Source organism: Sciurus carolinensis, chromosome 11 (assembly GCF_902686445.1).
Source record: "Sciurus carolinensis chromosome 11, mSciCar1.2, whole genome shotgun sequence".
NCBI classification, from domain to species: domain Eukaryota; kingdom Metazoa; phylum Chordata; class Mammalia; order Rodentia; family Sciuridae; genus Sciurus; species Sciurus carolinensis.
In genome coordinates, this window is record NC_062223.1 from 120,576,256 (window position 1) to 120,591,774 (window position 15,519).

The 15,519-nt window shown below is 42.6% G+C and overlaps 1 protein-coding gene across 2 annotated transcripts in view; it reads left to right on the forward strand.

The window, feature by feature from the left end:
• Positions 1–15,519, forward strand: part of Sorl1 (sortilin related receptor 1) — a 159,629-nt gene that overhangs the window by 130,300 nt on the left and 13,810 nt on the right. For both annotated transcript variants that reach the window (XM_047516319.1, XM_047516318.1), the window contains exons 33-42: positions 596–727; positions 1,406–1,532; positions 1,666–1,835; positions 5,233–5,345; positions 5,720–5,824; positions 6,578–6,650; positions 9,335–9,417; positions 10,656–10,752; positions 12,781–12,965; positions 15,207–15,326. In XM_047516319.1, the coding sequence (XP_047372275.1) occupies positions 596–727; positions 1,406–1,532; positions 1,666–1,835; positions 5,233–5,345; positions 5,720–5,824; positions 6,578–6,650; positions 9,335–9,417; positions 10,656–10,752; positions 12,781–12,965; positions 15,207–15,326 (1,205 nt within the window). The remainder of the gene's footprint in view (positions 1–595; positions 728–1,405; positions 1,533–1,665; positions 1,836–5,232; positions 5,346–5,719; positions 5,825–6,577; positions 6,651–9,334; positions 9,418–10,655; positions 10,753–12,780; positions 12,966–15,206; positions 15,327–15,519) is intronic.

A 15,519-nucleotide genomic window follows, 5' to 3' on the forward strand; every position in this document is an offset into this window, starting at 1 on the left:
TTATTTTGCATTATTTCCTTTCCTGTGAAAATTCTTTGAACCTATACAATTAAAAAATACTGCATCAAGTGGGCATGCCTCTTAACCTTATTGTGATCCATCTCATTATGTTTATTACTCAAGCCAGAAGTCAGAGTGTCATTCTAGGACCCAAGAATAGGAACAAAGTAATTATTACTATGGAGTCCTAGCTACAGCTTGTTGGTGCCTGCCAGGAGCCAGGAACCACTTAGGTGCTTGATTTTGCTAGATCCCTGCAGATGCAATAGCAGTAGAATTGTCACTCAATTTTGCATAGGGGAACTGCACTCTGTTGATACTAAGCAGCTTGCTCCAGCTTAGATAGAATGAAGACTTAGACCCCAGTTTGCCTCCAAATTTCACAGCCTTCCTGAAGGGAGATCCAGTAGGTAACGGTGAGTCAGAAGGCGCAGCCCTGCCAGTGCATGTTCTCCTCCACCTTACCGAAAGGTGTTTTGAAGCAGAAGCCTTTTAGCCAAAAGAATTCAAACTACTTTTCCTAAACATAGATGAACCTGGACCTTCAGTGCAAGGTGGTCCTTCCCTGGGTTCATGAAGGCTCTTTGTGTTTCAGCCACACACAGCACCTTGACCTGTATGAGCAGGGAGTTCAAGTGTGAGGACGGCGAGGCCTGCATTGTACTCTCGGAGCGCTGCGATGGCTTCCTGGACTGCTCGGATGAGAGTGACGAGGCGGCCTGCAGTGGTGAGTGCATCGCACGCTGAGGGGGACTTCCAGCTAGGAGCCTCTGAAACCTTCTCTTAGTCTGCAAATGATGGCTGGGGTATAGCTCAGTGGTGGAGCACTTGTCTAACATATGCAAGGCTGGCGTTCCATCCCCAGCACAGCAAAAAACAAAACAGAATCTGAAACTGAAATGGATTTGTGCCCCACCTCAGAGCACCAAGTGAGCCGAGGCCTGGCCCACTTTGATTTAACTTCCCGCTACCTCCTTCCTGTTGGTGAAGGGGCTGGATTTGTTTTCAACAGACTTTCCACCTCTTGCTGATATGCCATGCTCTCTCAGAGCCTCAGACTGCTGATGGGGTTAACTCAGTCCTCTCTGGAGTGTATTTAGTGACATATCCTGCTATGACACTGTCCTTGGACTTGCAGTGTTCTCTTTGAGAATCAAATTTAAATTGCCTTGGGCAGGAGGGAGGTGAAATGCCAGGAACAATACCACCACTGGAAATGGGGAACCCTAGGGAAGGTTGTATAGGGAGGTGTCAGCTATATTTTCTGGAATGTCTTTTCAGATAGTGATTGTGATCTCTTGACAATTTAGATTGCAGCAGCCTCTGCTTAAAAGCCCGGGTCCTTTGAAATTTGAGGATTTATAAGATATAACTTTCTTTGTCTCTTTTCACCTTATCTCTCTAGATGAGTTAACTGTATACAAAGTACAGAATCTTCAGTGGACAGCTGATTTCTCTGGGGATGTAACTTTGACCTGGATGCGACCCAAAAAAATGCCCTCTGCTTCTTGTGTATATAATGTCTACTACAGGTGGGTCCCATCTCTGCCATGGTCTTCGTTGCCACTGGATGATCTGTAAATTCTCTTGTGATAATCACTCTGTGGCTCTTGATTAGCCACCCATGCTACTTTGCTGAGACAGTTTCTTTGTTCTTTTGGCCAGGGTGGTTGGAGAGAGTATATGGAAGACTCTGGAGACTCACAGCAACAAAACAAACACTGTATTAAAAGTCTTGAAACCAGACACCACGTATCAAGTTAAAGTACAGGTTCAATGCCTAAGCAAGGCACACAACACCAATGACTTTGTGACCCTGCGGACTCCAGAAGGGTGTAAGTGTTATGATCTTATTTTTATGGTATGTACAAGACCTCATGTGGGATGTTGAGCAGGTTTTTCCAAAGATGCTCAGGAATGCGGGTACATACTTACCTCTGCCTTTCCTGCGTGGAAGTTCTGTGGTTAAGTTCTGTGGTCTAGCCTGAGCTATTTAACATTTATTCTTACTATGGCAGAGAATGCTCTTGTACCTTGAGATAGGTTAATTTCAGATTCTCTCCACCATTGCCCTCCTGTGTCTCTTGATTCTGCCTCTGCCTTTCTGTAGGCATTTCCCTTGCTTAGGAGCTCATCATCATTAAAATACAAGGCATGTCAGTAGTTTTGTGACTAAACTTTAAAGAAATTTGCTAAATTCATGGATCTAAGAGAGCTCCCTGCTTCCTCCTTTCAGAGTAGCTAACTTGATGATCTGCTTGTTCTCTTCATTTTTCCCCTCGCCTGAAGTATCTTGAATGCATATCACTGAACTCATTAAGGAGTCTGCTTTGAAGGTGATCACATTCATTTGGATGTAGAATTTCTGTGATGTTAGAAAATCAGTCTTATTCCTTGGCAGTCATGCCCATGGATCTGTTTTGTGGTACGAGAGTCTGAGGCAGCAGGGGCTGTCATTGACAATTAAGATCTCAGCATTGACGTCCAGGGCCAGTGGTGACTCAGTCTGCCAAGTGATCCCATCCTGCAGCCCTGTGACCCACAGATTTACATCTGTCTTGACTGAGCCCTGATCTGATATGTGGACAGCACACCTTGCACTTTTGAAGAAGAGGAAGTGTATCTTGTCAATGTGGAGACCAAGCTAACAGACCTTTTAGTGGATAGGTCCCAGCACCTAGATTCCTTATTTTTCTAGAAGGAAAAAGATTCCTTCTTTTCCTTGTTTTGCAATTTTTATGGGGCATTGTGTGTTTTTTTTAATTAGTGCATTATAGTTCTATATAATTTTGGGGTTCATTTTGTCATAGAGACATAGAATATAACTTTTTCCCATTCAGTACCAAGCGCTTCCTCTCTCCCCTTCTCCCACTCACTTCCCTTAATTCTACTAGTCTTTTTTCTATTTATAGTTTCTTTCTTTCTCTCTCATTTTTAAAAACACCAATCTATATTCCCTCTTATTTTTGTTTAAAGCACAGGAAAATTCTTATAGTTGACCACTATGTGAATGGGTTTTAACCTCAAGTTAACTCTTTCAAAAAAAAAAATACATATATACATATATACACACACACACATGCACATATATAAAATATATTTATGTGTATAAAATGTATTATATATTATATATACATACATATATACACACATATACATATATATTTATTTCAAATTAATGCAAAATAATTGCATATAATTTTGGGGTATACTATGTCATTTCAATACATGTATATAATAGGTAATGACCTCAGACGTTTGTCGTTTCTTTGTGTTAGGAACATTCAATCTCTTTCCTACCTGTTTTGAAGTATTCAATTAGTTGTTATCATCCATAGTTACCCTACTGTGCTCTAGAACATCAGAAGTTATTCCTTCTGTCCAGCTGCACTGTGTACCTGTTAACCACCTTTCCATCCTTCCCTTGCTGGGCTCTGTTAACCACTATGAGATGAAGATTTTAGTTTTTTAATTTCTATATGTAAGCGAGAACATGCAGTTTTTATTTGCCTTCCTGTGCCTGGATTATTTCACTTAACACTGTCTTCCAGGCTCATCCACATTGCTACAATGGCTGAATTTCATTCTTATGGTTTAACACACACGCACACAAACCACATTTTCTTTATCCTTTCATCCCTTGTTGTGCAACTAGGTTGGTTTCATATCTTGACTGTTGTGAATAGTGCTGCAGTGAACCTGGGAGTGTGGGTACCTCTTAGATATACTGATTGCCTTCTGTTCTCTGGTATGTACTCCATAGTGGAATCGTTGAGTCTTGGGATAGTTCTGTTGGTAATTTTTTGAGCAACGTCTATGCAGCTTGCCGTATGGCTGGACTGATTTGTTATGTTCCCACCAGCATTGTAGGATTACCCTTTCTCTACATCTTTGCCAGCATTTTTTATTTTTTGCCTTTTTGATAATGGCCATTCTACCTGGAGTAAGATGATATGTCATTGTGATTTTGATTAGTATTTCCCTGATGATTAGAGATATTTAGCATTTTTTCACATTTACTTGTTGACCATTTGAATATTTTCTTTTGAGAAATGTCCATTTGACCATTTTTTAATCAGATTTTTTTTTTTTTTTTTTTTTTGCAGTTGAATTGTTGAAGTCCTTCTGTATTCTGACTGTTAATTCCCTTGTTGGATGAATAGGTTGCCCCTTCACTCTATTAAATATTTTATTTATTGTGTAGAAGTCTTTTTCTTTCCTTTTTTTTTTTAAAGACAAATGAGACATGTAGCCTACAAAATTTTTACTTTTGTGTTTTTTGGGGTCATATTATAAAAAAGGAATCTTTGCCCAGACCATTGTCCTGAAGTATTTCCCCTGTTTTCTTTTAGTTTCATAGTTTGGGGAATCTTACATTTAAGTGTTTGATCTGTTTCAGGCTTTTTTTTAAATTTATTTTTTATTGTGAAAGGAATGCAGTTTTATTTTTCTTCATGTGGATATTTAGTTTTCCCAGCACCATTTATTGAAGAAACTGTCCTTTCTTCAGTGTATGTTCTTGGTGCCTTTATCAAAAATCAGTTAATGTAAATATGTGGACTCACTTCTGGACTCTTTGTTCTGTTTTATTGGTCTATATGTCTCTTTTTATGCTCTTTTGATTTCTACAGCTTTGTAGGATGTTTCAAGGACCGGTATTGTGACACGTCCAGCTTTGTTCGTTTTGCGTAGAATTGCTTTGGCCATTCAGGATCTTCTATGGTTCTATATAAATTTTAGAAGTATTTTTTCTTTTAATGTGAAGAACATCGTTAGTATTCTGATAGGGACTGCACAGAATCTGTAGATTGCTTTAGGTAGTATGTACATTTGAGCAGTATTGATTCTTCCAACCCATGTTTAAGGGGTGTCCTTTTGTGTGTGTGCATGTGTATCCTCTTCATTTTCTTTCATCAGTATTTATAGCTTTCATCGTGGAGTTCTTTCACCTTACTTTCTTAGTTAAATTTATTCCTAGGTATTTTATCTGTTCATTTTTGGTTACTATTGTAAATGATATTGATTTCTTAATTTCTTTTTCAAAGCAAGTTTGTTGGTGTGTAGAAATGCTCCTGATTTTTGTTTATTGGTCTTGTATTTTGCAACTTTACTGAGTTCATTTAGCACTTTCAGTAGTTTTTTGCACCCTCCAGAGATTCCTGTGATCTGTGTATGAGATCATGTCATCTGCACACAGGGATAGCTTGACTTGCAAGTTGCCTCTTTTTGTAGTGCCAGATGCCCCTCGAAATCTCCAGCTGTCACTCCACAGGGAAGCAGAAGGTGTGATTGTTGGACACTGGACTCCTCCCATCCACACCCACGGTCTCATTCGAGAGTACATTGTAAGTACCTTCCAGGAGTGGACATGGGTGTCAGGGTGATAGAGATTTCTTTATGTTCGTACAACTAGGAATTGATTTGCCATAATTTTATGGATATTGACCCACCTGTCAGAACATCCTGTACCCCACATTCCTCTTTCCCCTCCTGCCACTATTTTTTTTTAAATATTTTGTTTTCAGTTGTAGATGGACATAGTATCTCTATTTTATTTATTTATATGTGGTGCTGAGGCTTGAACCCAGTGCCTCACACAGGCAAGGCAAGCACTTTACCACTGAGCTACAACCCCAGCCCCTCCTCCTGCCACTTTTTAAGGTAATAGGGTGCTCTAGATCTCTCATTACCTTTTACTCATTTCTTCTTCTCATTTTAGGTAGAATATAGCAGGAGCGGTTCCAAGATGTGGGCCTCCCAGAGGGCTACTAGTAACTCTACAGAAATAAAGAACTTACTGGTCAACGCTCTGTACACCGTCAGAGTGAGTGTTCACATCTGTCCTGGCCCTCTGGTCAGTCTTAGAACCTAGAGAGATGTTTCCATTTCCTGAGTACTCTGTGCTTACTTTTAAGAGTGCATATTGGTAGTCCATAAAATACCCAGCTCCTTGTCCCAAGGGGAGAAGCAGACTTCCTGCAGATAATCAAGCACTTAGGCGATGCGGCTTCCCCAGCTTGTAACCAGGTTTTCTGCTAGCTTTCCATCACCTTTAACTTTTGCACCCAACCTTTTCTGCTTATCTTTAGCTGCAGGGTGAGGCAGAGCTATGATAAGTGGCATTTATAAACTGATTTTGTAAGGTTCTTATGACATATTATATTATCTTTAGCAGAAAAGATAGATTTTTGTGTAAAGCATGTTTGAGACCATTACGTGCAGACCCTCCAAAGACTCCCTTGCACTAATTTCCCCAGTATCCCTTTTATATATGTGTACATTTAGAACTTAGATCACCTATACATACACACCTGCCCTTTAGAAGAACCTTGACATCTGTCAATCAAGAGCAATATTATAATCTTAGGACTATCATAATTTCCTGTGCCCAAACTCCTTTCCTTTGTTTCTTTCCCCTCTCATTTCAGTTGCTGGGGCCCCTGAACATCATGGGTCACTCTCTATATAATTTTTTCCACCCTCATTGCCAAAGTTTCACCCCTTTAGCTCATTTAGAATTCTTGCCGTGTGGTGTATTGCCTTTATTTCATACTAATTCACACTCTAATTTAAAAAGGTGGCTGCGGTGACTAGTCGTGGAATAGGAAACTGGAGCGATTCTAAATCCATTACCACCATAAAAGGAAAAGGTAAATGATTCCACCAGCATTTGCAGATTTAGAGAAGATAGGGCCCTTTGGAAATGACCTTCAATATGACTGGAAAAGAGCAGCATAGATTAGAAAACTTCACACAGCTTCTTTCTCCCCAGCACACGCACACTTCTGAGTATTTCCAAGCAGAAGTCTTTTTATGTGACTGCTGAGTGCATTCCTCCTCCTAGAATTGCAGGGATTTCCGAAGGCCAGGGTGCCCATCCTTTTGTGAGCATGTGCAATATCTAAAATGGAAGGAGTCCTCCTTCTCACTAAAGATGGGGATGGTTCTATACATGTTCGTTTGTGGCATTTTAAGAAAGGTCCACCCTGGGATTTGTGACTTCTCCCACTGTCACCAACAAACCGTCAGTGATGGTTTCTGGCACTCGGGCTGACCTTGGGCACTCTGAGTGTGCACTGTTTTGTGTACATCAGCTCACCTAGTTGATCCATCAGAACAGCTACCAGATTAGGTAAGAAGGGGAAAGAGGATGTCACTTGCCGCAGGCCATACAACCAGTGAGTGATGTGCTTGGGACTGGAACCTGACATGCCTGCCTCTTAAGCCTGTGCTCTTTTTTAACTCTCATGCTACACGCTTCCCTCTGGGCTGAGACACGTGTGACCCACTGGGCTGCTCTGCTTGCCAGGGTGGCTGCAAATCATTTTGCATGTGTGCCTCATGAGGGCTGAGATCTGGTCTGTTTTCTCCACTCTATCACTGGTATCTAGTGGGAACCAAAGAAATAGTTGGTGCATAAGTGAACTGAAGCAGCTAAGGGTTCTGATGCACATTGGGAGATGCACAGTAGCTCATCTTTCTGAATGGTTTTTCTCATCTTAGCCATGGCACTGGGGACTTTCATTTCTGGACTTACAGATATAAAAAACACATGAACCCTGTGACATGGAATGTGATTAGGGGATTTTTCTTTACCCAGCGCCTGTGAGACAAAACTCTGAGTCATCGAAGAATCACTCTGATCCCCTCTAAAATCTGCAATGTGGAGGTCAGGGCAATAGACTTAGCACTGCCAGTTGGTGGGCAAAATGCCTGCAGGTGATTGAGAAAGCATGCTGCTCGATTCACCATCTCTTTAGTTTTTAGGCTTATCCTTTCTGTGCAAAATCTGGTCCAATACATTCTGGCCATCTACACTTAATAGAAGGGATTTGGGAAGGTGGGACTCTTCCTGGAGCTCTGTAGGCACAAGTTCACCTGCATTTGAAAATCTCAGGGGGTGGTTGCTTTTCTTAAGCTTCATCTCTCTGATTTTGATGAGTCTTAGCTCCTCATATGTGTTTTGGTTAGAGCATATACAGAAGGCCACTATGCAGCATGTCAACAAGCAGTGTGAGATACCTATGACCTCGGATCATAACATAAGCAGGTGAAGGACAAAGACAGCAGCGATATCAGCCAGAAATGCTGGGTCATTAGCGAACCTGGTGGGTTGGTAATAATGGCCATGGGAAGAGCCACCTTTATTGAGTCTTCTTGTGTACTAAGCATCATGCTTCTTGTTTTACTTAACTCCAAGGAGATAAGTATTTTTATCCTCATTTCATAGCTGAGAAAACTGGACTTTGAAGAAAATTGGGACCTGCCCCTGGTCACCATGATTTTAATGCAGGTTGGCTTTAATGTAGCATCCTTGTTGTTTGAATTGGATTTGGATTCCTGAAACTTCTCACATCCTTTTTTCTGGTTATTGTGTTTTCCTCAAGCCCAGTTTTATGACCTGTTTATTTAGAGGTACACCTCCAGATTTTGAAACATCTCTTTTGCCACCAGATGTAAACCACTACTTCGAGTCTTTCTTCCATTTCCTGAATAAGGGAACATATGTGCTGAGAATCTCATAAACACATTCATTTAAATTGTGTCTTCTGATCACATGTTACGCAGTGGAATGAGCTTGGATTACGCTCGTCTCAGCACTGACAGCTTTCTTGTGGGCAGAGATTGCGCCATGCCTGTCAGATGACCTGAGAGTGATCTTTTCTCTGAACCACGCTCTCCTTGCCCACTTCACCTTTCAGCCTGAGCTCTGATCTTTTGGAGAACACCAGTTGCTTACTGGCTCTTTTATCGGCCATAAATGAGACTATCGGAAAGGGAATTGAGTGGTAGGCACTAAACATACATAGAAATGTGTATCTTTAGGCTCAAAGGAGAGAAGTCACTTGCCCCAGATGACCAGCTGTTAAATATCAGAGAACAGGAATCTGAACTCAAGTTTGCTGACTCTAGAGGCCACCTTCTTCTTATTTTGCTGCACCTCTGTTTATCACTTCTGATTCATCCCATTGTCACCCTCAAAAAGGGCTTGAGGCTGCTGGACTTTGTAGTGCCAGTAAAGGTAGCACTCACAGTGATCTCTTCGCTTTAAGAATCAGGGTGAAGCTGGGCTGCTTGGGGACATTTACATAATGGAACTTTTCTGCTCGACCTAATTTCCAGACCGAGCCAAGATTGCTGTGTGTTCACCAAGCAATGGTGGGCCTGACCTCAGCTTCAGGGAAACAGTGGTAAAGAGATAGTAAAGACAGCCAAAGAAGCGCCCTTTCTTCCCCAGCTGAAAGGTCGCTTTGTCTGTTGAGTTGAACACTGAATTCCTGCCTTCCTCCCTTTTCATTGCATGGTTTCTCTTTGAATCCCCTTTTGTCTTCAGTGATCCCACCGCCAGATATCCACATTGACAGCTATGGTGAAAATTCGCTAAGCTTTACCCTGACCATGGATGGAGACATCAAGGTAATGTGGAAATTTCAAACCATCAGTTGGGTGGGGCTTTACTTTGTATGGGAACCGATGGGACATAGCACATGAAGATTAAGAAAAAAAAAAGATTAAGAAAAATGAATGACTTGATCCAGTGAAGCTGAAGTATCCAAACTAGGTTGGTTCTTTCCCCCATGAAGAACAACTTGAGTCTCCACATGTAATTATTCTGCCTCAGCCTGGTGCCTTTTTTTCTTTAACCATATAATTAAATGGTTCACAGCTACAGTGCAAATAAAGAGTTGGTGTTAACAGAATATGTATGCCCTGTAATTTTCAGCTTTATTGGATTTCCTGGTGCTAAGTGCCAATACAGAGGTTCCCACAGTAGAAGAGCAGCTTTCTTGTGAGAGAGTCAGATACCTTGGAAACACATCTATCTTAGATTTGCATGTAGCCACCCAGTTCCCTCCTCTTCCAGCACCACCAGACCATCTGCTTGGCCCATCTGCACAGCCAACTCCACCGTCGTTGTGTGTCCGTGTGGTCTTTCAAGTTGAATCCACTTTCCAGAATGCTCTTTCTTGCCTGCTCCTCTTTGCATCCATCCCCATCCATGAAATTGTGGTAGGACAAGCAGCCTTTAGAGTCCTTGTGCCGTTTACATAACTGCAATTTAGTATCACACCCTTGACTTCCAGAGAGAGTTGTTACAAGAGATGGATGGCCTTAATGTAGTCCTTATCTATAGTCTTTGGTCTTGAAAATGCTTTTATTTTGTTGGTTGTCGCATATTTAAAGATCTGTAGATCACAACCTTGTATGAGCTCTGGACTTAGAAAAAGTATTTTTTCTAATTGTGTGGATGTGTTTACTCCTGTTAGATGGTAAGATCTCACCAGCCAGCTCTTATATTGAACTGTTGGTCTTGACTGCAAGGATAGCCTGAGCTGAGATTTACCCTTAATTATCTTGGCCTCATTATATTTTCATTTTTTTCTTTATTCCACCTTTATTAATTGGTTCTTGTCCTTTTATTCTGCATACATTTTTTGCTTTGTTAAATACATTTTGTACTATAAATGATCTCACATTTGTTTTTAGAAGTAAATGGAATATAGCTAAATATTAATGGTAACATAAATAGAACTTGTTTAAAAACCACCCATCCGTTATAAAAAATGAGACATCTAAAGAGGCCTGCTTTTTGTAGTTGGTGAGTCCCCCTGGCTGTTAGCTGATTTTGTTTTGTGTCTCCCATATCTTGGCAGGTGAATGGCTATGTGGTGAACCTTTTCTGGACATTTGATGCCCACAAACAAGAGAAGAGAACCTTGAACTTCCGAGGGAGCGCACTGTCTCACAAAGGTAACACTTGCAGCTTGCGGGTACGTGAGCAGGAAGAAGCAAGGCTACTCTCATGCTTTCCTGGCAGCAGAGCATGTGTGGGGTGCTGGGTGGAGGTCTTCTTTGGAGTTGGTTCTGCATGGCCAGGTCCTTGTCCACTGAGGACACTGTAAGTGTGCTCCTGACTCCATAGTTAGAAGGCTTCACTCGCTGGTAGCTTAAGCCTCCTCCTAACCCATTGACCTTAAGTGGAAATTGCAGGCCCCAGAGGAGGAAGAACCGGAACGAGGCCAGATTAACTCTCGGCACATGATTTTTGTGTTTCATAAGAACACGTTCCTAGATTTAGTTACCTGTCTCTTTCTAGCCTAGTTCAGTCCCCCTCTACTAATAAGAGGTAGCACGAGACTTGGGGTGTGATTGGCATTCAGAAAATATTTGTTGACTGAATGAGTGATCAGACAAACCAAGTGTCCAGTCCTTCTTGCATCCATGCAAAAAGTAAGCCTCGGCTTAAATTTTTGTATCCAAAAATGGGCTAATGAATGGATTTTATTTCTAAGACAAAAACTTCGATACCAAAAGCTGCCTGTGAGTGTTGAGAATGACTTGTGAGTGTCCTCCTTTCCTCTGCTTCTATCCTGTTGGCAAAGTACTTTCAATCAGTTGTATTCACTACTTCTTGTTGTCTTATTAAACAGAAACTACAAGTGTTCTATAATTGTCCCCCCACCTTTTTTTTTTCCTTTTTCAAACTGAATGTCTACTAAATTAAGTAATTTGTACAAGGAGGCCATGCAAGGGGAAAGAATGATATAGAGCACCTACTGAGAGCAGGCCTTTACCTAGGTGTTGTTACTGGAGCTATTGTCTTGCATAACCCCAATAATAATTCCCTGAGGGGTGCCATCCTACAGAGGCAAAACACAGGTTCAGAGAATGAGCAGCGCCCTCAGAAAGCAGCATTGGCTTTCTGAAAGTCAGGATTGGCTCTTTGCATTTCCAAAGCCTGTGACCCATTGCCTCAGTGTTAAACTGGTACAATCAGCAGAGTCAGGGGCAGCTCTTGGGCTGTTGTCTGAAATCTGTGAAGAGCCAGCTCAACACAGGGCATCATGCCAGCCACTTAACAAGCATTTTCTCTTTTAAGCCCCACAACAGCCAACTGCTATTCAAGTACTATTATTTTTTCTCCATCTTACAAATAAGGAAACAGACTTGAGGAGTTTAAATACAAAGGATTTATAGCCACAAAGTATAGAGTCAAGCCTTGAACCTCCATCTTTCTGATTCCAAAGATTATCCTGTTAACATGTCCTCCCTTTGTTCACTCTTCATTTAGTTTTAATCCCCTAATTGGAAATGGAGTACGTGCTTATTTCAGAAAATGTTAGAAGTCATAAAAAGTATAATGGAATTTGCTTTAATTTCAATTTTGCATTTCAGGAATTTCTGCATGTTTTTTCTACACATGGATGTCTTTATCTTTTTTTACAAAATCAGAAAAAGACTGTATCTAGTTTATCCTTTCCTTTTCATGTAACATAAAATCATAAGGATTTTCCAGGGTCATTAAATATTCTTTGGAAAAAATTTTACAGGTAGCATAGTAGTTTGTAGAACACACATGATTTAGTTATTGCCCTGTGGCAAAGCAGGTCATGCAGTGTATTCTACTGCAACAGACACTGAGATGATCTCCTCATTTGCAGATTTTTGAGTCCCTCTCTGGTTTTATGGGATAGTCAAATGGAAGGGTGTACTTTTTCAAGGCTCCTGTAACATTGGGCCAAATGGCTCTCCAGGAGTTTTGTGCCCATTTTTTCCCTAGATGGTTAGCTATATGAGTCGTTTTCCAGTGCCCCTGAGGTGTGTTACACATACTGGTCACCTGTAAATAAGCGTTAAATGGACATGTAAACTAACAAAGTCCTGCAGGTGGGATTCACTAAATTAAGAGATTTTTTTTTTAAAAAACAGTGCTTTATGTTGACACAAATTCTTGATTGATACCCACTCCTTTCTCCGGGCGTCTCCTTGTTTTCACAGTTGGTAATCTGACAGCTCATACATCCTATGAGATTTCTGCCTGGGCCAAGACTGACTTGGGAGATAGTCCTCTAGCATTTGAGCATGTTGTGACCAGAGGGGTTCGCCCACCTGCTCCGAGCCTCAAAGCCAAGGCCATCAACCAGACTGCAGTGGAATGCTCTTGGACTGGCCCCAGGAATGTGGTAAGTGGGCCAGAATGACCATCACAGCTTGAGTATGTCCCTTGATACTAGGCCACTGGATGGTCCCGGGGCTCCTCTCTGCTGCTGCTTCTTTCTTTCTCACCCCACATAAGCTATCCTTTTGGTCAGCTCTGGAGGCACGTGCCCTCCCAGGCCCAGCATCCCTTATCATGTTCCGGCCTGGCTTCTAAGAGAGAGTGTCCCATGTTGTTTATTACTGTAAAGACGTCATGCAGATAGAAGGTGGCATATTCCTGTGCTTGGGGACTCAACTTGGGTCGTGGGCTTCATGAGAAGTTTTTAATTTAATAACCTCTGCTCTTTTGTATGAAGGTGATGCTGAGGCAACCCTGAGCCCTCTTGGGGACTCCTTTTACCTCAAAGTAGACTACTTGCAAAGGGACCTTTTCTTTATTGATAAACCCAACACAGGGAGGAGTCATTCATCATACCCAGCTGTCTTCCCAGAGAAGGGTATAATGTAGGTATGCTGGAACATCACTTGGTTTTAAGGTCACTGATTACATGTGACCCTGGAGAAGCAGCCTTGCTGTGCTGGCCCTGGCTCATGCCCTGGTCACATGCATCATAGCTTTCACAGGTGAGAGATCAAAGGAGCTCCCTGTGGGAACCTTCACCTCTAGCTCTTCCTTCGGTTCACTGAGCACTCTGCTCTGGCAGCTCTTGGTTTTCCTCTTCACCTTAAGAACTGCCATTGCCATTGCCACTGTCCACATGGGGAACCTTCTCCTTCCTTGACTCTTGTACTCCATGAACCATTTCCTGCCCATTGCCACCCACCCCGTGGAGCCACAGGCCCTATCACAGTGAGGCTTTTGTGCTGAGCTCCGAGCTTCCACTCTGACTGCAGCGTCCCATCCAAGCTTTGTGGCTCCCTAGTTTCTCCATCCTGTTCTATTTGCATTTGCTTTCTGACTCCTTTTTTCCTCTTCCCCACCAATGCCCCGTTAATCACCCCTGGGACCTCCCTTCCTCTTTCACTACCCTTGTTCTGCCCTCTCCAGTTCTCCTGGTGCTGAGCAGAGTTAGGGAAAATTGCCCTGTTGTCTGGCCTTGGAAGTGCATCCTGATCCGTCCCCTTTCCATTTCCATTGCTCCTCCGGGCTTGTATAGCCTCAGCCCCATCTTCCTGCTCATGTGCACTTGGAGAAAATGCTCTGATTCTCCTTACAAAGAAAACTTCCTCAGCTCCCAGCCTCCCATCACAAGCTCACTCAGCTTTCACGCCCTGCTGCAAGCCTCATCAGAATCCCATTTCCCCACTGGAAACTCTGTGGGTTTCCTATATGTACCAGCAGGAGTAAGAATGGCTACGTTAACAGTGGAACTGAAGCAGTCCTTTAAACAGTTTGTTTCCCTCTCAATGAAAAGAAGTTTGGAGTTCAGTAGTCCAGGGCTCCTTTGCAGCAGCACAGTCAGGTCCAGGACAGGGCCCAGCCATCTCCAACCTGTGACATCCATTTTCAAGGTCACTCATGGTCCAGGAAGCCTTCTAGAGCCACAGCTATTACTTGTACTCTGGGTGGCCAGAAGCAGGCTCTTCCCTCCATTATCAGCAGCCCTCTCAGACCTTCCCAGGAGACACTTCTAGTTACATCTCATTGGCTGGGACTATCATGTGGCCTCTCCTAGCTTCCAGGGAGATGGGAAGTGTAACTTTTTTTCCATGTAGTTGTCTCTAAGAACCAGTGTTCTACTAAGAAAGAACGGAAGAAGAACTGGAGTCTTCTGGGAGCTGACAGTGCCTCTTCCCCTGCTTCCTCCACGCACTTGTGAGATTTTCATGCCTCCCTCTCCACTCCCTCCATGGCTTCCCTCTCCACTCAGCACGTTCATTTGACTCTCTTTGTCCCTGCTGCACAATGGCAGCATGTACCCCCTCTTTGGTAAGCTCCCTCTCTGCTCTGGCTCATTATACCCTCTTCTAGTGTTTCATCTAATGCTTTGTATGCAACGTATTCTTCAAAATTATGCCTGTTTTTCTCCCATGGCTGAGTCTCCTCAAGAGTGGGCTCTGAGGACAGAGAGCACATGGGCTGACCTGCCCACGTCTCCTGCAGCAGCAGGCCCGTTCTCTGTCAGTGCTGCCAGTGGAATGAATATTGAAGGAAGACTTCTCATGGAGACTTTAGAAGCATTTGCAGGGTCCTAAATTAGGTATTTTGAGAAAGTGAGGTCACTGGCCCGTAAGCTGATGTTTCCATTCTCTGCTTTTACCAGGTTTATGGTATCTTCTACGCTACATCCTTTCTTGACCTCTATCGAAACCCAAAGAGCTTGACTACTTCACTCCACAACATGACAGTGATTGTCAGTCAGGATGAGCAGTATTTGTTTCTGGTAAGTTTCCTGAACCATAGAAGCAGAAGGAGTTCCCATTTTTTAAGAGATGTCTTAAGACCTGGGTTCCTGAGTTCAACCTGGATCTGGAAGCTGGACAGCTGGATTCCAGTGTCAGGGTGTGTGATGAGAGGAAAGTTCCTCTTCTTCATAAGTACCACAGCCGCTCACCCACTGCAGCTTCTCATGAAGG